Source organism: Thunnus albacares, chromosome 6 (genome assembly GCF_914725855.1).
Source record: "Thunnus albacares chromosome 6, fThuAlb1.1, whole genome shotgun sequence".
Lineage (NCBI taxonomy): Eukaryota > Metazoa > Chordata > Actinopteri > Scombriformes > Scombridae > Thunnus > Thunnus albacares.
Genome location: NC_058111.1, coordinates 8,621,900 through 8,645,615, shown reverse-complemented (window position 1 = coordinate 8,645,615; position 23,716 = coordinate 8,621,900). Strand labels below are relative to the sequence as shown.

Here is a 23,716-nt window from a genome sequence, read left to right as displayed (position 1 = left end):
GCTTGGTGTTTCTAATTTGGCCCCAAGGGCCTGATGAGCCTGTGTGCTTGCTCAGAAGGTCACTGGAGCTCAGGGAATATGTAACAGTGAGCTATGTCAAGTGCTGGGAAATGCCAAAAGATAATAGCATAGTTCGGCTCAAGATACTCTTATTCAAAATGTAGATTAGTGTGCTATAAAGTCATGGAATTACAGGATTCTGTTTGGAAGCAGAAATGCCATTTGGATACTCAACTCAGTCTCACCAGCACCTATTTTATCTGTAAACTCAGTTGCAACCTATTAATTGCTTGGATGGTGTATATACCTAAAGCAAAATCTCTCAGCCTAAATTGAGCGCAGTATGGAGGCAGTACCTGGCAGACAAGTTTCCTTGACTAATATATCCCTTTAGCATTCAGAATGGCGACTCCTTTCTGCATTTACTTACCTGAGTTTCTGCCAAAATTGCTTATTTTCCCATTTTTTGACACTTGTCTGTATTAAGTGGTGAAATTTAAGTTCTGTTTCACATTATGCAAAGTTAAACACAAACCTAAATCATGCATATTAACTGGCAGATTTATGATACTGTTCCCAGGATACTTCAGAGATAGAGGAACTCATCAAGGGTCTAGCTGCAAAATTCTAATTGCCCCTGCACAGCCTTGCAGAGAACCTTGTGAATAGTTTTGCATTTCAGAGTGTGTCACATTATGTATTAGCTTCTTATTATAACTGACAGAAATGACTCTTGGAAGTGGAATCCATTTGCCCGAATGACTGAGGGAGAGAACGTGGCATCCCTCTGCTTGATCATCTGAGATGCCAGGGGACTTGAATTTGGCTGTATTGTACATAATTAAAGAGAATCTCCTTGGATGGCTGTGCAAGGGTCGGTATGCTGGAATGTATTCAGTGCTCCCGTAGCTACATCTGCTACATCTGTGAGACCCAATCGAGATTCTAAGTAGCTTTTTATTCCACTCACCTAAGCAGAAAGAGCACTTGTATTCAGCATTTAATTCAGTAATGCCTGATAACATACAATTTATATATGTCAAGTTAATTAAAATCCATCGAGCAGGCCTGCTTGTGTGTGCTTTAATCTCTTTAAATCAACAAACCATTTACTCTGCTTTAATGTATTCAAGCCGCTGGCCAGTTCTCCCCCTCTTCACATGTGACTTACTTGACCCTGGATTTAATGCATGCAAATAAGCAATAGCAATTTTGGAACAATTTTCTTGATGCTCAAGTGATTCTGAGGCATTGCTCATATACTGTGAATAAACACCCTTGCTGATATTGATGTGCTATACTAAGATTCACTCCAGTTGTGATGATAATAATAGCTGCTAACATGATTATCTTTCCAACCCACTACATTATTGGATGACAAGTAACAATTGAAAACATGAGTTGAAAAGTATGTGTATCACTATAGACTTATCGCTCTCGGTTAGTGGCATTTTGTGTATGTGTGTGTTGAGTCGACATGTGTATGAGTTGGTTAGCGTTTAAAATGCTTTTATATAGTGTTTGTGTGTGTGTTTCCAACTCATGCTGCCTCTGGTCCCTAGGGAGCCCCTTGAGGACCCTTCCAGCAGCCAGCAACTGCTGAGTCATTACACATCCTACAGAGACTAAACATTGAGGAGAACAGACCAACCTGCTGGGTTTGGGAGAGAGATGCTGCTATTGGGTTTTACCCCATTACAGATTATCCAGATGTGTGCTCTAATCCCAACTTTCTCCCACTGTCAAGGCCAGACTATTACATCTCTGTTACCATGAGAACCGGCAGTGGAGATAGCCACAAAAGGCCCGTAGAGGGACTGTTGTTATTCATGTGTTCCATAACCTGCGGAGAAAAATAATACGGCTAAGGCTGAAACAGTTCTTGTTGATGGAAAAATGCATGTGTGACTGACATTGGTATTTTTGTGCAGACAAAATGTAATTAGTTCCAGTGGGTGGATAGTTGTGTACTGATTTTGTTCTCCCTTACTCCATCCTCCTGGGAGATCTGTTCTATATTGATTTAGGAGATATACATATATATATATATATATATATATGTATAGCAAGCTTTGATCTTACTATGAAGTGCGCTTTGGTGATGCGGTTTGTCCCTTTACATTATAGTATTATTCAGAGAACTGATTCATTTAAATATTGTTTTTTAAGCGTGTAATTTTTTCATTCCAATGAATGGCTGAAAATGATACATCGTGGGACTCATCTGTGTAATATTAAGTTTTTGGAGTTAGATTATTTTTTGTTATTGCTCATTACTCAAATCCTAGTAGCTGTGGGCATTGCTTGGGGGCAAAGCCTCTAGGAACACTAGTGAAATCTTCTTGTGAAAGTCACTCCGAAATTTTGCAGCTGCATTTTGATTTTCTGCAACACGAGCAACCAAGTGGAGGTTTCTGTTGAGATGTTTGCACACTTCTGGAGTCACCAAATTCATTCAGATTTTTGTCAAATCAATTTAAATGTTATCAGGAAATAGACTTGACTGCTGAATGTGTTTGAACACCAACAAAATTATGATACTGACTTTGGTAAAGATCCTACTATGACAGTAAATACTACTACTACTGCTACTATGACTACTACTACTACTACTACTACTACTACAACTAATAATAATAATAATAATTATAATAATAATAATAATAATATTAAATTTGACCCAAAAGTGAACCCACAAAGTTGCAACCCTAGTGACAGATGTCATCTTTGGTCTTGCAACTGTCACAACAGAAGTGTCTAAGGGTATCCATCTGTGTTTTAAATAAAAAAAAAAAACTCTCGCAGGTATCCAATTGAATGACACAATGATTGGTATGATGTGTTCTTGCTTTTAGTGCCATTTGCAACTCTCACTGCTGCACTCTGAATGAGCTGAGGAGAAGGTTTGTGATAACGTGAAACCAATTGCATTAAAGTAGCTTGGACCTAATGACCATACAAATGACTATTTCCAATTTTATTTTGAGGAGAGGACCAATTTTGAAGTTGAAAGAAGCGTGTTTGTAAAAAAAACATAATGGTATGATCAATATCAAAAATATATTACAGTTATTTTAATATGGCTGCAGTAGACTTCATGAGAAGTTTAAAATATTCTGATTGTCTATACCCGAAGCCATTATCACACCGAGCAATTATGGTAACGACACACTTTTAAGGCTCGTCCACTGACTAATGATTTGAAGTAGCGAAAAAGAAAGGAGTGCAAGATGAATGATGGTCAGGTGTCTTAATTCAATTCTGTTTTTATACAGCATGATTAAACATGAGTCATCAATCAGCATTTTTACCTTCAAAGCACAGAGTGCCTATAATGTGCTGATGTGATGATGCTTTTAGCTGGACTATAAGTGATATTGAAGTTCAGATGTCATATGAAAATTGGCCGGTCTTTTCATGTGGATTTACCATGCACAGCTTATTTTCTGTACTTTCATGCAGATTTATTTACAGCTGTCTAGATGAGATTTTTTTTCCTGCCATCATTGCTAGTGTTCCTTTCTGTTATTCAGGTTGCATTATGTTAATGAAGCTGGTCTTTGCAGTTAATTACACAAATCCTCAAATGACTAAGAATAACTATTAATAACTACCAGTGATGTATAGAGTACTTAAATATTTTACTCAACTAAAAGTACAGTTACTTGTATTAGATAAAAGTAAAAAGTATGTCAGTTAAAGTGAGTAAACATTACTGTGTTACATTTAAAAAAAAAGGGGGGGGGGGGGTGATATATTATCAGTATTTCCAGTGCACTGCCTCTGCAGGATTATGAGAGTCACTGCTAAAATTTCACACCATCATTAATATCAATGGTCTACTAATGATTTTCACTCGCACACTGTGCAAGCACGATAACACCCCCTGGTTACTGTGGAATTGTTTTGAGTCATCCTCCTTCTCCTCATTTTTCAAAGGACATCTACGAGAAAGGTAGTGTTATATGAGTAGCGTAGATGCTTTAAGGACTTGGGCAGTGCATAATGTATGTGTGTAATGAGTGTGTGGTTGAGCGAGCGGCAGAAAAGTGACAGTGACTGCGAGCGGAGCAGAGGAAAAGGTTAGCAGTAAGATGTCAATCTGGCAGTAAATGTACAGTATAGGCTACAGTATGTCAGTTAATAAATGCTGCAGCATCTCAAGATTGAGAAAAGTCTCGTCTGCTGTTTCTTCAACTGCTGGAAAAGTCAAGGGGGTTAACTCCAAATTTAGTGACAATGCCTAACCTGACCAGGCTCACTTAAGATGGACCAGCTATTCTCATTTTAGTGTCAATCTCAGCTGCTTTTAAACAGAGAACAGAGAAATGTCTTGCTGCTGAGTCTCTTCTGAGTTTTGCTCAGCTATATATAGTTATATATATAGATATATATAGTTGTATAGTTATAACTATTAATTTATAGATTCTGAGATATTTATCTGAATCGAGGGTCTTAACGATTGAGGATGTTGTATGCTGCACAAACTGTAAAGCCCCTTAATGCAAATTTGTGATTTCTGACAGAGTGGCAGGTGCAACCAGCATTAATAAGCAACATAAATGAATTAGCCTGGCTCTTCTTATAGAATTAACAGCAGAATAAAGTATCATCCAGACAGATAATAGATGTATAAATAATATAAATTCCAGAGAGGCTGCAGCCCGCCAACGCACAGAGAGAGCCCACACAGTTTTTGCATACACACACATGCATGCACACACACGCATGCGCTTACATACACACACACACACACACACACACACACACACACTCACTAAATTGCCATGCAACACAGGGTTTGCTGATTTTCTGTCCTGGAGACTTTGTTGCACTCGGCTGTCTGAAAGGCATTATGTAAGCTTTGTGCAGCATAAAGTCCTCATCAATCTAGGCTTATCTTTTTTGCCCCTTCATTTTCAATATATAATACACCAGCCCACTCAACCTCGCTTGGCCCACTGCACACCCTAAAAAGTTTTCAATAATTTTGGGAAGAATAAGCGCTCGGCAACCACAACTGTGACAGGTGGTGGTGAAGGTAGAAGTGAATATAGAAGTCACTGCTGGAGGATGTACCATGCCAGACTCAGCATGCACCTATTAGTCACTCAAAATTGTGGGTGTGTTTGATTCAGGTCACTTAGCATGCTCGGTGGGTGGTACGTAACAACGGTGATTAATTAAGGTTGTACATATTTACAAGGTACAATAATGCTAGCCTTAACCACTACCCATATTGACGTCATTCTTAATTATATTGCATTGTTGTGCATCTCTTTGTGCCCGCATCTCGTGACATTACAGAATGTCAGCTGAGTGGCTCCTCGCTGGGGATCAAGCCCTGCCCTCCTGCAGCCACTGCTGCTTTTTTGGCGCCTTTCCTTTCTTCCATTCACTGACTTTTGCTCCTGATCTGTAACGGATGCTACTTGATGATGATGAGCAAAGTGCAAGACTTGGAAAAAAAGATACTTAAGTAAAAGCAAAATGACTAGTTTTTAAAATACTCAAAAAAGTACACAAAAAAAGACTTTGTTACAGTAATGAGAGTGAGTGTAATGTGCTACTTTCACCCCTGTTAAGTCCATGAAATCAAATAAAAGTACTACTTCTTCAGTTACTTATTATTACAATGATTTTGGTTATTACTGTCACTTCTACTACTAATACCACTAGAACTAGAAACAAATATTTTTTAAAAAGCAATATAATGATAATAATAATAATAATAATAACTTAATAACTAATTTATAAAAAAGAAGATAAAACTAAAGCTCTTGCAGTGAGATCAAACTCCACAGTGACAATGACTTATTCCCTTGCTACCTGTATCAGATGCTTGTTGGAGGGTTTGAGACTCTGAAGAAACTTTGAACTGTTGAAAGATTGAGGTTAAGAGTTCCAGGGTGGTGCTCAGTTACTCTTTGAACACTGCATGACAGTCTACGAGGGACAGGTGTTGCTCGTAGAAACATGTCACAGCTCCAAAAGGCTGAGGGGCTTTGAAAAGAAAATCTCTCGTCGCAGATTTGAACTTGAGCAAGGAGTACATCAGCCTGTCCCTCAACCGTGTTGATTGTGGAGTATTAAAAGAACCTTTGTTCACTTCTCTTCACTGCTGTTATTCTTGGTCCAAGCCACACATCCCTTGTATAGCGCCTCCCGGGTTTGAGGGTGAATACCGTATTTATTACGAAGAATTTGACCCTTTTAATTTTCCTCTGATGAATTCAGTGTTGTATTTTTCAAATTGACCCAAGTAAAAATCTGAGTTTGCAAAAGTCAAAGAAACATGAGTGTTGCAATGTTTAAATGAAGACTGTTTTTACTACCACTGCTACAGTCCAGTATGACTAGTTTTCTGGTTTAGATTTCTTGATCATTATTCCGTGGACTATAGATGCATTACAAAAGTTGAATTAAAATTAAAAAAAAATCAGGTCAGCATAATGATACTTTGCAAAAAGTAATCACAGAACAAGCAGTACTTTTTCACTTTGGCACGGAACCTGTACACCCTAATTTTATAGGTTTTTAAAATGAAGGCACATACTGAGATACCACTGCTGATGGCCACACCCCCCTCGAGGTTAATAAGCAAATTTCTTTGATGCACAATCCACATTTAAGATTTGTTTTATCTTTGAACTGATTCTTCCGAGCTTCGCCGCCATATTAGGAGGGAGTGGAGTGAAGTGAAATCAGACTTCCAATTAGATGAGACGCTTCCTGTATTACAGGGCTGGATTCATTAGGACATGTTTTACAGCAGTGTGGTAGGACCACAGGGATGGGGTTTCCTATTGTGACCTTGGAAGAGCAGTAGCATATGTGCACGCATGCACGCACACGCACACACACACACACAAGGCACATGTGCCACATATCAAATAAGTAAATAGATCACTTGTGCACATGAGTGATGCATTAACACTTGGACAGAAAAATAAATGATCAAAATGACTAAATTTCTAAACCCATGCAAAACAACAAACATGTCATCGCTCTTTTGATTTAACGTCCGGCAGTGGTCTTTTTATTTTACCTCCAGCATATTAAATATTGACCAATAAAGCCTTTCTTGTTTTCATTTTTATTGTTTTTATGCACTATCATTTAATGGTTAACATAAAACAGTTTTATGAGATGGTCTTATTTTAGTAAATGAAATCATCATAAATTTATAATAGTATGGCATGGAAATGACTGTGCATTCCAGTGGAATGTAACTGCAGGCACATTGAAATAGAATAATTATAAAATTACAAGACATAGTATCTTGATGAGATGGCTTAGCTTGAATGTTTTAACAGATGATACGGAGTGCTTCTTTTTACCTTGTGCCACTGCCCTGCAGGGTTTTACTATGGATCTGAATCCTGGCTTGTAATTATCTGTGTGCTACTGAACACTCTGTAAGATCAGTCGTGTTTAATGTCAGTACTTAGAGAAACATAAACCTTAATCTGCTGTTGCATTTAGCAAAAATGTTAAGAAACATGACAGGCTCAAACTGAGAATTTAATACATGTGTCTATGTAACAACAGAGATGAATAAATAACTTGTAAAAAAGCTTTTTACCAAACTATTCTACTTAAGTCGAGGTTCTAAATATGAGTGTCATTTTTAAATGTTATTTTTTTGTCATAGACACTTGTATTCAGTTTAACAGTCTTGTTTTTTTTAAATCACTCCCATATCCACAATTTCAGTGCACTGGTTCAAACAAGTTGCAAGCTTGTTCAAAGAGTCAAGATCGAAGAAAGCATGACAATAAGATCTATTCATACAGACAATGCTTGCCTCTCTTTGACATCTTTTTAATGTGACATGTATATAATGTGGGTAGAAGAACTGCAGGTAATTATATCAGCTCTTCTGTAGAGACAAATATAATTGCTTTTGTACAACAGTACTTGATGCATCATCGTCTTTTGGCATCTATGATAAAGACACAGAGACTGTGATCATTTGCTGTAGGGGACAATGTTTTCTGTAATATTGGGATCTGTAATTTCACTGCATCCGCATTGAGCACAACATGGAAGCTTGTTCTGAAATGGTCACGGGCATCGTAGCAGCGGAATATCAGGCGAAATGATGCTTCAAAGAAATCACTAGTGGTTTCCCAGCTCACAGCCGTGGTTATTTCCACCCCCAGTATTTCTTGTGAAGTTATTTATTTGTTTACTTTTTTGGCAGAGTCTCTTCTCAGATCATGGATTAGTAGAGATATTCTCTGGCTCATTTGCAGGGTAATTTGCTGGGTTTTAGAGGCCCTTGTGGACAGTTTTGGGCTGTTATCTGTGGAGTTGCATACCCGCTCCCTGCCAGGGCTTCTGACAGTCTAAACCAACAGCACATCAGGGCCCATCTTACCACCAAGGCTCAGGGGCCTCACTACAGCTCAAAGCATGACATGGTGCAGGATGAGCCCTCCTCCATGGAGGATCATTCTAACCCATTCTCACAACTTCTGTGCCTCTCTCAGCAATATCCATTTAACATACAGTCAATTATCTATGCTTATGTTATATTTATGTGAATTACAGGAAAAATATAAAAATACTGCTTGAATTTGGATCTAAGTGGTGATGTCTTAATTTAATATTCTGGATCTATACCATGCCTAAATACTGAACTTATTAAACGGATCAGATATCAGACAGATGTAACCAACCCACATTAAAGTTTCATTAGAAATTTAGTCATTTTTGTTATAAAATTGTAAATTGTAAATTTCATGGTCCCTCTACAACAATATGATCAAAATCTGCACAAGCCTGAAAATGTAGTTGGAGTATAAATGTTTCTCCACTGTTACCTTACTCCTGAAGAATGATCCCAATCAATTCCACCCAGTAAAGTGTACAATTTAAAATTAAAAAACGAAAAAAAGAGCACTTTATCATCAGCCTGTACACTGAGTTTAGATATTAGGCCAGAAAAAGTGTGATTGGTGCATCGTTTGAAGTTTGTTGCACTCCTGTGTGTGAAATTTTGAGTTTTATTTCACCCTCTTACCTAATTCCATAGAGCATACATTACAAAATAAAGAGACTTTCCTCTTCTTATCTCATTTCATCTCATCTTATCTATCTCATCTTAATTATCCTGTCTTACCCTGTGTTTTCTGTATACCAATCTCTTGCAATAAAATTTCCAGGTAGCTCTGAACCACCAGTTTATCTGGAATGAGGCTCAGGAAGTAAGGATCATAACGTGATGTTGCCCTAGTATGAGATAAAAATAATTAAGCTTCATGCTGAGATTTCTCTCATTAGCGATCTGATATGTAGCCTTTGATACAAATCCAGGAGCAAAACTTTAAAGCTTGGTTGATTTACAAAAGATTCATCGGTAAACGCCAACTCTGGTAATAGAAATGTTTAAACTCTGTCACTGCATCATCCAAAACTGTGTACTACATGTTATATGGAATCAAGTCTGCACTGCATGACCGTCTAAGTGCTCCTGCCTTGTAGGTTTTTAAATTTGTTTACCTCCGACTTCCTAATACATGAACCGTACATGCATATACAGTACAAATGCATATAAGATACAAAAAACATATATTACATCCATGTGGAGAATATTTATATCACCTGTATCTCACCTCAAAGCACCTTTGACTATGAAAATACAGCACAAGTAAGGTTTCAGAAGACAGATGACAGGTATCCATGACAATAGCTTAGTAGCTTTGAACTGCTTGGAATTGAAAATGGGTGTGATAACTCAGATGATCAGACTGCTCAGTCTCTGAGCTTAACTGCATGATTAATTATTTGCAACAGTCCCATTTTTTTTTTCTCAGGGTTCATCATTACTGCATGATTCAAAATAAGATTAGCACACTTAGATATATGGGTATTGCACACAGATGATTTTCACAGACATAAAGACCCAATTCCAAAAACCTTGTTGTGCTGGACAGTTCGGGTTCTTCCTGGATTATTTCTCTCTCAGTGAAAGCACAGCAAGGCACAGTGAAATTTCACAGCATGTGCCTGTTATAGAAAATATCTTGGAACATAAGCTTTAGATTTTTTTCTCCCCTCTGCCTTCAGAGATCCCCCCAAAGTACTGCTGTCACACTGGAAACACTAGTCTTATCTCAGCTGTATGAATTGCCAGCATTTAAAGCAGGTCGCACCAGAACTGCCTTCTCTCTCTGTCATCAAATCTCAATGCTCGCACTGCGTGAATTACCAAATTTTGGCATAGGTGCATTTTTTATCTCAACCATTTCAGATGATTTATTACTAGCTGAGCACTAATAATAGTTTATAGTGGTTTGGATGTGTACCAGTTTTTGCATGTCATTTATTGGCCATGGGAAATTTAGCCGGAGACAGCCTGAAGCGTTTCCATGCTGAGTATAGGAAAGAATGGCATATTTCAAATTTCAAGTTGGAAAACTTCACACAACATAACATGAAATAGAAAACAGATTGAACTTCTGTCAATCAGCTGCCACATTTAACTCTTACATTAAAAACATACGTTGGTAGTATGGCTCTGTAGAATAAAACTGCTGTGTGGCATAGATAATATTGAAAGGCAAAAGAGTCTTGACCTTGTTTATGCCCTTTAATGGCATTAAAAATCTGAGAGATTACCCTGATTTTTTTAAAAGGATTATTTCAGTATATTTCACCTGTGAAGAGGCTGCAGGTTACAGCTTGTGAGGGTAAATCACTTATTGGATGCTTGGCACTTTCGATCCTGGGTCAGACGTTAATTGTTGTGGTTTTCTAATTGTATTCAGTAGCCATCCTTGTAATAGATTGCATCGTCTTTTTGATGTCAATATTACTCGAAATAACATTAAGATGCAGCATTGAAGAAACCACAGGGGAAGGGCTTCCTAACCTAACACAACCTTGGATTCTGTGATTATACACCATATTTTTAGTTTAAACATGAAAAGTCATAATTGCACAGCTATAAAAAGTGATTTGATTTAGGGTCACACATCACTGCTTGGCCAGTATTTATTCATTAATTCTGTGAACCTTTATTAATGTAGAGTGGTCCAGTGAGAGTTGTTGACTGTTGCATCGGTGCCCTGCGTACACGCAGCACTAAAAATAGAAGTACTACATATTGCATTTATGAGTATAAAAAAGATAAGAAAAACAGGTATTAAAACATAAAAAGATACATAAAAAAATGATAAAAAAGGTGAGTGGTTACACCCAAGTCTCCAAGAATACAGTATCACAAGATTTATATAGTATCACAACTTTATTTAGTATCTGATTGTCAGCCTGCCATCAGTTTTAAGCATTAAGGAGAAATTCACTTAAACTATGATACATTTGATTCTAAAAAAAATGGCAACATAATGTATAACAGAGAACGACACAACTCATCATCCCAGGACACACCTATAGATGGCAATGCAACAAAGCCCTTTATCAGATTCTGCGACTACATCAGGAAAGAGCTATCCATGTTTTTGGAAATTGATGACAATGGCTCTGTGAATCCCTCTACACTCTGGGAAACTAATAAAGCATATTTAAGAGGGCTAATTATTTCATTTTGTAGTGGAAAGAAGAAGAAAATAATATCTGAAAAGAAAAAAAACCTGGAGGCAGAATTAGTCAATTATGAACAGATGCAGAAACAATATCCAGTGAAAAAAATGACTGTTGTAAAGGCTGCTGTTAATGCATTGATACATAAATTACAAATTACCCCATACTGCAGGAGCAAATATGACAATGTTCTGGTGTGTGTGTAGGGTGCAAGTAGCATGTAGACACCTATGTGCATTTAATGTATCACAAGGTGGGTTGGATTTCCTTACAGTCAAAGAGAAAAAAAAAAAACACATCTCATGTTATTCATCTATAAAGCTCTACTGCTGCAGCTTCCAAACAACCTCACATCTCTTCTCTCATTTAAATCTAGTAACTACAGTACACAATCCAGTAACTACTTAACCTTAGATATCCCTCAGGTGCGCACTAATGTTGGCAGAACTGTTTTCAGGTACTCTGCACCTTTTAAATGGATTGAACTGCAAAATGCCCTCAAACTTGAGTCTTACATTCCCCTTGGAGATTTTAAAGCTTTATTATCTGATGTTTTTTTTTATGATTCTTGTAACTGTTTTCATTAATTCCTTGTTTATTGTGTGGTTGTGTTGTTTCTGTCTGCTGATTGTGTTCTTGTCTTATGAATGTTTCTTGTTCTCAGGTCTCTCCTGGAAGAGATATCTTAATCTCAATGAGACTTGCTTGATTAAAGAAAGATTAAATAAAATAAAATAAAAATAATGTGGCTTTGTCTGGAAATTCATACATTTTAGGGTGAGATTAAGTATCATCCATAATATGCTGTTCTATCAAGCTTAATCCTCTACAGTGTATCTTAGGCCTACATGCTGCCTCACCTGAATTAAACAGATATTAGAGAATCTTTAGTCTTCTGTGGTACTGTGCATTGCCATCAGTCTTACAGCGTTGGCTTGACGATGTCAAACCATCTGTTTCAAGTTTGCTTTATAATGTTCTACAACTTCTCCCATTGGAAAGGCTATCACATGTTCTCCAAGGAGACATGAATGGGTTTTTCTCTGTCTGGAGCCCTGTTATAGATTTTATTGGAGAGGACTATGCTGAAATCATATTAAGAGAGTTTGCGACAAGGGTAAAGTCCACATGTTCATTAACATTTCATTGTTATTATAGTTATAATACACAGGATGACCATCTATGTTTGTGTTGTTTTCTGGTTGTTGTTTTTTGTGTGTAACCTGTATAAACTGAAAATAAAATAAACTCATTGCAACTCATTGCTTGAACACAATAAACAAAGGATTTAAAATGGATTAGGTTTAATATAGCTGCTACTGATCAATTAAAAAGTGGTCCTGCAGATCAGCTCAGGACATCCAAAGAGAGGTACATTATTTAACACAACATATGCATTATATAGGCAAGTTTAACTGTATTATGTCCTTAAGAGAGAGTTTAAAAGCCTCATAGACATGTTAGACTAACAACAACATATTTCAGTATATTGGTGCTCCTAGCTACAGTTACCATTATTAAAATTAGCATGTTAAAGAATTTGTTAATGTTCAGTTTTCAGCAATGGGAAAAAATATACTTGAAAACCACATTCTGATTTACCGCTGGTTTGACAGTGTATTAAAGGGGATAATTCTGATGTTCGAGTTGTTGCCCATTTCCAGATGCTAGGACTCCATCTACCCCAGGCAACTTCATTTATATTCATCGCCTCAGTGGAAATTTGGAATTGAAATTGGCTTACCTCATTTTGACCAAAGCTTCCACAATTATGCTCAGGAAAAGGTGTTTACTGTCTGCATAAGTTATCTTTTATTATTACATTTTCACTACTACCACTGTGCTGAATACATATTTGGAATTTATTTCGGGAAAGAGACTTAACTGACACACCTGAATGGTTGCAAAAACGCTGATACCAGATCAGGATTTCTATTTTTGTCAAAGTGATATATTCAAATCCAGTCTTATATTCCCCTTAAGTTCTTGTAACTACTTCTATTATAAACAAATCATACTCTCAGTGGCTTAAGTTTTGCCACGGTATGAATTTATATAAGCACTTAGAAATGCAAGCCTCCCAGCAGCATGTATTTTCAATAGCCTTTTGAACTGTCATGCACTCAGTGGGAGCTGGGAGGCACACACAAATCAATTCTTTAACACTGACAAAGTGTCTGAAATGAAAAAACAGTGGGCTTTTATGTAAGCTATCTGGAGAGCATGATGAGAGGTAGAAATAATGTTTTGACAGAGGTATGCTTCTTTAGCATGAAAGCATGCATATTACTGTGATGTTTATACACAACATAGCGAATCTGCACAAATTAAGCAAAAGGTGGCCTTGTCAGTACTCAGGGAATTCCCACCCGGTCTATGAAATTTTGATTCCAAAAGAAAGTTGTGAATATATGAAGGTTTCATTTTTTTTTTAGGACAATGCTTAAGCTCTTTAGTGTCTTTTACAGAGATTGTAGCTGTTTCTTAAGGGTGTGCTTTAGACTTTTATTAGGCCAAGCCTAGAATGCGCTGAGGAATGACAGGATGGGGATGGTGCCATCTTTGTTCAGCGAGGCCCCAGGCAAGCCACATGTAGCCCTAATGAGTTGCTTACAATTTCAGGCTCCGCTTGCTCTCAAACACCAAAAGTAAACTTTTGTCTTTTTTTCTCCCCTCACTATTCGGGGACCTTAAGAGGATTGTGGGGTCATTATTTATTCATGTCATTGTGTTTATTCACCAGCTTCTGTGTGTGATGGGACAGGGAATAGAGCAGCTAGTGCAGACGGAGTAAAAGCTGATAATTATCCACTATTAGCTTTGTTTTTTCAGCCATGGTTTTAAGTCGGCTCAGTTGATGATCGCGCTATGATAGAGGCCCAGAAACATCCATTTAAAGCAGATTACCATTCATGTCTTTGAAGTCTGGAAGCCTCTGCAGAGGACTCGGTGTACAAGTGTGAATGCGTTTATAAGACTCTTTATACACCATTTTTTTCTGTTATGGTAGAGAAGATATCCTGTCACGATGTCAGTTACAAACACTCACGTTGACCAGGAGATCCTTAAAAACAGCCATCACATGCCTGCAGGATATTGTTAACAGCGAAAGGTGAGGAGACTGGAACCTTACCCTTTTATCCTTGAACAAAGAAAGCCCCAGGGATGCTTGAATGGGGCTGCACGGAGGGATTTAGCAATGCCAGACCTCGTCAACTAACATTGATTCAAAAGACTAGTGAAGTAAAGTCCTGAACATTTTGGGCTTGGCTCTTAAAGACTAAGAAGTATTGAAAATGGATCAATTAGTGATCGCTCAGTTCTAAAAGAGCAGTTTAAAAAACTTTTTTGTCGTGCATCAGCTAAGCTGTCTTGACATGATTCAGCTGGCCTGTACGCTGTACTACCCATTTATTTTAGTGTCCCGTGAACATTTCTTATGAGTAACACTTAAAAAGTTGCTGCCCTTGGATTTTTTTTTTATGAAGCTGGCAGTGCACCAATGGTAAGGTTTCTCCTCAAATGGAAGAAATTTCCATTCAGTTTGTTTAGGATTTCAATGTCACATTTCCAGTCTGATTCGTTCTCGAGTTTGTCGCAGAAGTCTTAACAGATGGTGTCTTTCAGCTGGATTGCAGGGCATACTCTCTCCTCAACGGGGAGAAATAGAGTGGACTGGATGGATGTGAGCAGCAGAAGGCAGGCAGGGATGTGGGTAGAGGATAACTGGAGAAGGAGTCTTGTCCTATAATCACCCAGAGAAGAAATGCCATGTCTAGTCTCAGCCACTCTGGCCTCCTTTTCATCTTCCTAGGTGATACTTTGAAAAGCCACTGGCATCGGTACTCTGCTGTGTGCTATGGCTTGTGTAAGGCTTTTTTTTTTTTTTTTTATCTTAGTTGGATTTTCCAGCCTCCTTCATGAAGACAAATAAGTTAGGGCTGAGAGATTAAAACCTTATAGTGATGTAATTTAGAAAGGAGTGTTAAGTATATGTTTGATCTGTCTGGAGCCATTGGCCAATTCCCATGTTTAAGGAAATTGTGACAACTGCTAATATGTAAATCAATTCCTGTATAACTATTCCTAGAGTCCCAAAGTATTCTTTAGGGACCACAATATGGTTATTAATGCCCAGAATTTTTACTTGTTTTCTGGATTTATTCTAACCATCCATTAATAATTCTGTATTCAACATCTCCTTAAGAGCATAGTAGTTGTAAACAATGGATGCTGGGTTTAAAGTGCTGATAGAAATGTTGTGGGTCAGTCGTAAATGGAATTGTGCCATCTGTGGTAATGCTCTTTTATTACTCACAAATATAATTTCCGTTTTCTCAGTAATGGTCAGGCCTGTCTATAAAAACATTTATGGCTATTTACAATTTGTTTTCAACCTTATCATACATTATGTTCACTCAGTTATTATGATATTGATTCCTAGCATGGAAACGGCACTGTCAGGGAAATTTTTTATCATTTTTCCAATGTTGGTTCATAAAAGCTCATTTCGCACTTCCTTTGTAAGTGTCTTCGTGTCTATTTGTGTTTTTGTTGTGTATGTATTTTTGTGGCAAACTGTGTGCAGTATCCAGCAGGATTGCAGTTTATTAGACAAAATTAATCCTGCAGCAGGCATATGTTAAACCTTAGGTAGATGTGTAACATCCACTAAAAGCTTGATTTTGCTTGAATAAAAAAGTGGAAAACCAACATTTTGTAAAGATAATAAATATGTTTACAAGGCAGCTTATCACTTGTAGTTGCTCCATTAGATTAAGCTCATGACTTTTTCAAAACCATCCCTTTGAGCAGCAAATTGTCTCAATATTTTCTTTACCGAGATGAGATTACCTATCACGTATTAATTTCATAAGAGGTTAGTTATGGCTCGCAGCTGTGCAATAGAAAACAATTATGTCAATTTGAGAATCCTAATAATGTTAAAGCCAGAATTAAGCCATCTTGTTTGTATTGCCTGTAGAGGTCTGATAAGTGTAACACCTTGATTCCACTGAGCGCAGCTGCGTCATGTTCTGGCTGTGACGCGGTTTTGTTCTGTCCTCCACACAGTGGCACTGGGAGCGTTTCAGAAGCGGAGTGCTGCCTGTACCTTGCAAGTGTATCCAGCTGAACGTGCAGTATCTACACGACACACCCACTTGGTTAGGTTTAGGCATGAGGAGCGGGATGGTTAGTGTTAGGGGTTTGGAGGGGAGGGGTCGTAGGGCTGTGTAACATGCTATTAGGGTGACAACATAGGAGGGGAGGTTGTCATGTAGAGTCTGCAAGACTACAGATAGACCTTTCTCGTACCTTGCCAGGCAGCTGGATTTGCAAGATCATGCGAGAATCATGAGATCCCGCAATAATCTGTGGAACAACCATGAATGTATAAAGAGAACAACAAAAAACCCAGAAGTTAACTTTGCCTGTCTGACATTGACTTGCTGTTGATTTGGTGCTTCTACCATGTCTTATAAAATCTTGTGATTTGCCACATCCAAAATGAACCTCTCGTCGTCCATGGTGTCAAATATCCTCTGAGACCCTCTGACCGGTTGACTTCAGGCCTTGTGCCACCGGCTAGCACATAATGTTGATGTAGTGATGTGATATATGATCAGGAGTCTGCACAAGGTGTTTTATTTTAAAAATTTATTGGATGCTCAATGCCTTTCCTGTGTCTGACTACCTGCCTGGCTTGATCTGCTCTGTTCAGCTTGACAAAAATAGACTAGGCGCATATTTTTAGCGGAGCGGAGCGGAGAGCCGCTTCTGAAACGCACTGCGGCGCGTGTGGTGGAATCACAAGCGTTGACTAGAGTGGCCGCGTCAGAGCCAGAAAGTGACACAGACACACCCGGTGGAATCAAGCCGTTATTATTACCTGAGCACAAACAGCAATAAATCACATATACGTCAGTGTGTTCCCAAACCACTGAAATAAATAAAGACACTTTCATTTTACAAAATTCTTTGGCATTATTATGAATTTATCTCATTCTATAGCATCATCTCACCTGCTTAAGCCACATCACTTGTTTCAATTGCTGTTACCTTGTCTGTCATTGACTGTCTAATAAACATATGTGAGTCCAGTGCCATCTGATGAAGTGCAATAAGACACAAGTATTTAGGATACATTTTATTATCTTAACTTCAACGTTTTAGTGCTAACTTTGCTGTATTCTTTCTTTTATTGACCATATGCTCCCTGTCAAGTAGTGTTCAGGAAAGAGTAGGAAAAGTCTGCCTCTAAACAGATTTACAGGGATAATAGTGATTACAAATATATTTGGACTGAAGAGTGGAAAATATATTTTCTAATCCCGAGGCAACAATCAGCCTTAGTGTCATACTGTGTGTGTGCAGTTTTAGCAGAATTTTTCATTGATCAACTGTAATATCAGTTTTTGCATAGTGTTGTTATCAACAGATTAATGACTGAATTAATATTATTAACATTAACAGTGATAAAAGTTTTAAATACATTTGGCAGGGCCAAATTTTAACATGCTCTGTTTGATTTAAAAATCATTTCTAGAAAAAAAAGCCAAACAGCTACTAATACTTATTGATTTGCAACAGAGGCCATAATGTTCTAACACAGCCACAAATATTACAGATAGTTACCTCTGTTAAAATGGTGCAGAAAAACCTCTGATGTCTGGAAGATTTCTAATGTCACTGTATATACACTGATATCACCCAACCCAGTCTGTTAGCCAATTTTCGCCCCTCTTTCATCATGTTACATTGCAAAAACACCACTATGGGGCTTTATTTCGTTCAGTCACAAAGACGTTGAATTTCTGCCAGTGACACAAAGGCAGGACTAACACTGCTTTTCCACAGTCTTTGAAGTTCAATCCAAACCAAGAGCAGTGATATAGTAGGCAAGAGGGCACATTTAATCAGTCATGGCAGAGCTCAAATACTGCCAGTCAGTTAGAAAAATCAAAAAGGGCATCAAACCTCCTTTCATGGGTTTAGCAACTCTAAAACCTTTGTAACAGAAGACATTTCCAGGACAACTTGATCCTGACTAGTGAACATTTGTGTTGCACACTGTAAACATGGCCACTAGAGCTAAGCAATAGCGCATCTTTAAGGGGGTAAAGTTGAAATGCTGAAAAGGGAATTGATGATGCTTAGGCAATTTAAAAGCTATTAAATATCCAATTAAGGTACCTTGTCGGTCAAAGTACCTTGTGGGCAAATATAACTCAATTAATAGGACATTATTTGTATTAGGCTTGGCATAATAAGTTTATTTATAAAACCAACTGTTTTCTTTTTTCCTTTGAACAATATACCCTTAATGCTGTATAGCAATGCTTGTACTACAGTATAAATTAGTTATTATGACTTAGCGTTCATGTCTAAACTACATGAAAACTCATTGTTCATTTTCACTTACAGACTACACACTGCTCATAATTCATTATGATTACCTACTGTGTAAAAATGTTTTTCCCAAGCAATTACTTAAGGATTGCATGTAGGATTAACATTAACAATAGGGATGCATATATAACGAGGTCCTGTCGTCTCCAACACTCCAGGTGATTTTTACTGCGTCAGACTGTGAAGAATATTGAGATTCTAACTGACCAGTTTAATGTGCACAAGAACACAGGTTTCTGTGGTGATTTTGTGACAGTCTGGTGCTGGTATTGCAAGATTTAATCAAGGTCACCAGTGAATCTAGTGTGCATAATTGCACTTTCACAATGCGTGCCACTCAAATTAGACACCGCAGATGGAATACGTACCTGCTGCCTTCAGACATCTCCAAAGAGAGTTAATCAACTAAAAGGGAAGGCCTTCATACATGAAAGCTGCTGTGGCTGACAGATGCTAGAAAGAATCAGACGTTAATCTAAAGCCTTCCTAGCATTGTTCCCATAATCGAAATACTGTAAAACTATTTTTCTTCTGTGCAATTAGACGTCTGCTGGTTGAAGAATGTATAACGAAAGTGAAACTGACAAGCAAAACGTACATAAAAGGAGTCTGTGGTATTTAGTAGAATTCTACAAAGGTGTACCTCTACCAATTAGTGATGAGAATAGCGCAGAATAGGTGTATAGCAAGCATAGTGTGGTCCGAGCAGGCGGACTGTGGACGGCGCAAAATGTGGTGAATCTCGATGCCAAACTTGCATGGCGCTGCTGGTCTGTCAGATCACTAAAATACTAAGCAGGCACAGGTAAGGTACAAAACACACTGCATTTCAGCTAGTACCACTTTGCATCATGTGTACATATAAAAAACAGAGCTCTTCATTTCACTATGACCTCCACATGTAAATATAGTACAATTACAAGAAGGTAGTTTCCTGCGTTTTGGTAATCAGTGTAGGTTGATTAGGATGGGAGCACTCTAATTTCCCTGTTTTTATGGATGAATAAATTAAAGCTTTGAACAGGAGGGATCTGAATAAACATTCACTCTCTGGTCCTTTATGGTGGCAGTAGCAGTCAGTACAGAGTCAGACCGCTGAAAACATGACAAGAGCTTTAAACATGCTATCACATCCTGGACTGAATCCCACTCCACCTACATTGGATGACAACATTGGTGCCATGGGCAAATTATGTAACATTTTACTGATCTGCCAAAGACAAACTGACAACCTTTCACACAGCCCTGTACAAATGCACTATGCAATTGTTAATTTAGTAACATGCAGTTTTACTTGATTTTTTTTTTTGTTTGCCTTGATGTCATTGTAGACTAGTAGAATGTGAGTAGCATTAGCATTAAATTAAATATCTGATGTCTTGAGAACAGTAACCTAATATGCAGAGCTCTGTGCTCTGTGGTAAGATTTAGCACAATCTGCATCTTACAGCAAGAGTAGCAGTGTGATGATGAATGAATGGATGAACTTTATTTATATACAGTCGCACCTTTCCTGCACAGAATGCAACTCAAAGTGCTTTACGGTTCAGCAGCAGAAACGAGTTTAAAACCATACGCATACACCGGGAGGAAGGGAGAAAAGAAGAACAGAGTGTTACTATTTATAAAATAGCATTTACACAGTTTGTTTGGAAAGAAAGAGAAAACAGTACAAATGTGACTTGTCCCACTTTTCAAGTTCAAGAGCTGCAAGTTAAGAGATTCTTCTAAAATGTTTAGCTGTGAAGTGAATCTAGATTCTTAAGACATCACCAAATAAAACATTCTTGACGTTTTCCTCTTTAATAAAACATAGTCCATCCAGTTGCAAGTCATTGGTTTTATTTCTTTTACAGTGTGAACCACATATATCATACCAACAGTTAAATATTAAGTATATAGATTAACAGTTTATTATTTTTTAAACAAAAGGGATCAGAAAACAGCTGATAATAATGTTGGGGCTCCAGAGACGCGTGGCATGAGTCAGCCTTTTGAAACAATGTGGATGACGGCTGGTGACTGGCTCAGGGGGAGAAAAGAAGGACACAAAGTGACCCTCTAATATAACCAGGCTAGTCAGCAGGGGTCAATACTACAGCACGCAATAGTGGGGCTGGAATGACAGCACATAGAAAATGGATCCTTCCTATGATATATTATTCAATAGACCTGTGATAGCTGAGGCAACCCAGAATTTACAACATTGATTTGAATCTTTTTTTTTTTTTTTTTTTTTTTTGCAAAATGTACATTTTTAAACTCAAAAGGCCTTACCAATGATTACTTGCACAGTAATCATTGGTAAGGCCCTTCACAGTCAGAGGCTCTCTCTAGGCTAATCAATCTCAATTTTCCTAATATGAAGTTTTACATTTTTATCTTATTCAGTGGTTGCACTTGTATGCAAGAACAAACTCCTAAATGCAGAACTCTTCATTTTGACATGGTTCATTTCTTTCACTGACTAGCCATCAATTGTGTATGAATATAAACAGCCAACCTATACACAAAAATGAAATCTGAGACCAAAATGTAACAGAAATTAAAAACTGGCATGCTTTATACAACTAAAGAGAAGCAGTCACCACTGAGACTCTTAGTCATTCGTCTGCATCCTGTATGCTTTGTATCCCGCGTGGCATCAGTTGATGGTACAGGACTGGCGCTGAGATGTTATTTTTTTTCTGTACTGTTCATCTGCAAATACACTGCATTTTTTATAAACGTTGCCCGCAGCTGTAGTCCTTGAGCAAACAGATGATTCCTGTTGTCACTGCGGAGTCACACGTCTGCTTCACCTTGCTCAGTGTTGTGGGTGTGCAGTACATTTAACTAAGGTAGCCACAGATCTTATTTACCATGTAGTGTATTTGAAGAATGACAACTTTTATGTCCTTGAATAAATCTCAATATCTATGTATAGCTTCAGAATTTATAACACAGGCAAAATCAGAATGATTGGCTAGGTTAAGAGAGAGAGAGACAAAGAGAGAGAGAATTAAAAAACAGGACTCTCTGGATGAAAGATGTTGCGTCTTCTTACTCAATTTTCTTTTCACTCGATTACATCTTCCCTCTAAATTATATTCTCTGTTTACCTGATTTAATTTTCACTCCCTCAGCCTTACCCTTAGTTTTTAGCTGGACTGATAATGGACCAGCCCTATAAGCCTAAATGTCCATTACTGACTGATTGACTGACTGATTTGCTGAGTGATGATGTTATATCATTGGTCGGCCAGCCCAGTGTTGGAGTTTCCTCATCGGCCTTTCAAAATAAATCGGCGCAAACAGCTTCAATTACATCCTCAGGGGGCGTTTACAGCTGAGCCCAGAGCGCAGTCCCACTAAAAGATTTTAAAACACACATTTACTGACTGACGCCTTTCATATTGAGGCTCCGACACTGAGAGGAGCACCAACCCGCAGATACAAAGAGATGCGACAGATCCATTTTACCAGCACGCAAGGTGGCTAGCAGCTAGATAGCATGGCTGACATTGTTAGCATAGCCGTGCCGTGCTGTGTGTAACCCATAGACTGTATAAGAATAAGTTACAGTTGCAGTGTTTCCGGTTTATTAGCACCATGCTGGGCAGGTGACAGGTGTGTTTACAGTGTTTGTTTGCTCTGAGAGACATCACGGCGTGGATATTAAGTCGCACAGCTGACAGACTGTTAGCCTAGCATGCTAATCCTATGTAATGAGACCATATGGATGAGACCATATGTTTGCAGACATCAGCAGAATGAAACAGATGAATGAGCAGAGGGAGTTAATCGATAATTAGAAAAGTTAAAATTAAAATTAAAATAAGTTCTCTTTCAAATCAAACATCCCAAGATATGAGTCGAAAGTATTGTTCGTGCAACTGCATTTATAAGCTTTTTTTTATACTCAAACAGTGCTTAACCATGTCATGTGATATTCTACTTCAGTACTATTAAACAACAAATATTACTGGGACAACTACAGAAAATTGCAGATGAACATGTAATATTCAGGAATCTACATTATAGACACTACCACTCACTATCCCTGTAACAAATTGATTGACCACAATTACACACATTGACCATACACAGTCCAGCCATATACTAGGTTTTGACCTCGTCTTGTTGAGTGGGACATAGAACAGCTACTGGCTCATTTCTTGTAAGTTGTTGGGTTGTAAATGAAAATATTGATGCATGGCTGTCCGCCCACATCTGCATGTTTCTGTTGCTGTTCAGCTTCTGTCTTTCATACCAGTACTACATACTGTTATCATTTTCCCCTTGAAAATAAATGTCATTCTTTGAACTAGGGCTTTGATACAAGGTTTACATCTTTTGAATCATTGTTGGCTGAACTAGTTTTGTTATTTTTTACAAGCTACAGGGTGAAATTAAACTATTACACTTTTTGGAAGTATTTTTGAAATTAATCTAATGAAAATTAATCAAAAGTAATAATGCGCAGAATGTGAGTTCCATAGTTTCTGAATCTTTACTCATAGAATTAAAATAGAGTCACTGTTGGATTCAATTGATACAGTTTACTTTGGATAAGAGCAGTTATATTTGAAAATTTAATGAGACTTGTATTCAGCATTTTCTCTTGGGAGAAAGTGTTGCACTAAATGCTACAATATCATTAGCTATCACCAATTTGCTTGTCCATTCTCTTAATTAGGTTGCTAATGAGTTGATTAAGACCTTTAATGCAGTGGGTGGTTGTCTGTGTTTGCAGTCAGGCCAAGCCAGGCAGTCA

General features: G+C 37.8%; 1 protein-coding gene across 5 annotated transcripts in view; it reads left to right on the top strand.

Moving 5' to 3' along the window:
• Positions 1-23,716, top strand: part of tenm4 (teneurin transmembrane protein 4) — a 159,084-nt gene that overhangs the window by 38,944 nt on the left and 96,424 nt on the right. For 4 of the 5 annotated variants that reach the window (XM_044354105.1, XM_044354104.1, XM_044354103.1 and 1 more), the window contains exon 1: positions 22,354-22,433. The exons of the other annotated variant lie outside the window; for it this stretch is intronic. In XM_044354105.1, coding sequence (XP_044210040.1) covers positions 22,403-22,433 — 31 coding nt within the window. In that variant the 5' untranslated portion in view covers positions 22,354-22,402. Of the gene's footprint in view, positions 1-22,353; positions 22,434-23,716 lie in introns of those variants that run through there. 5 annotated transcript variants of the gene reach the window in all.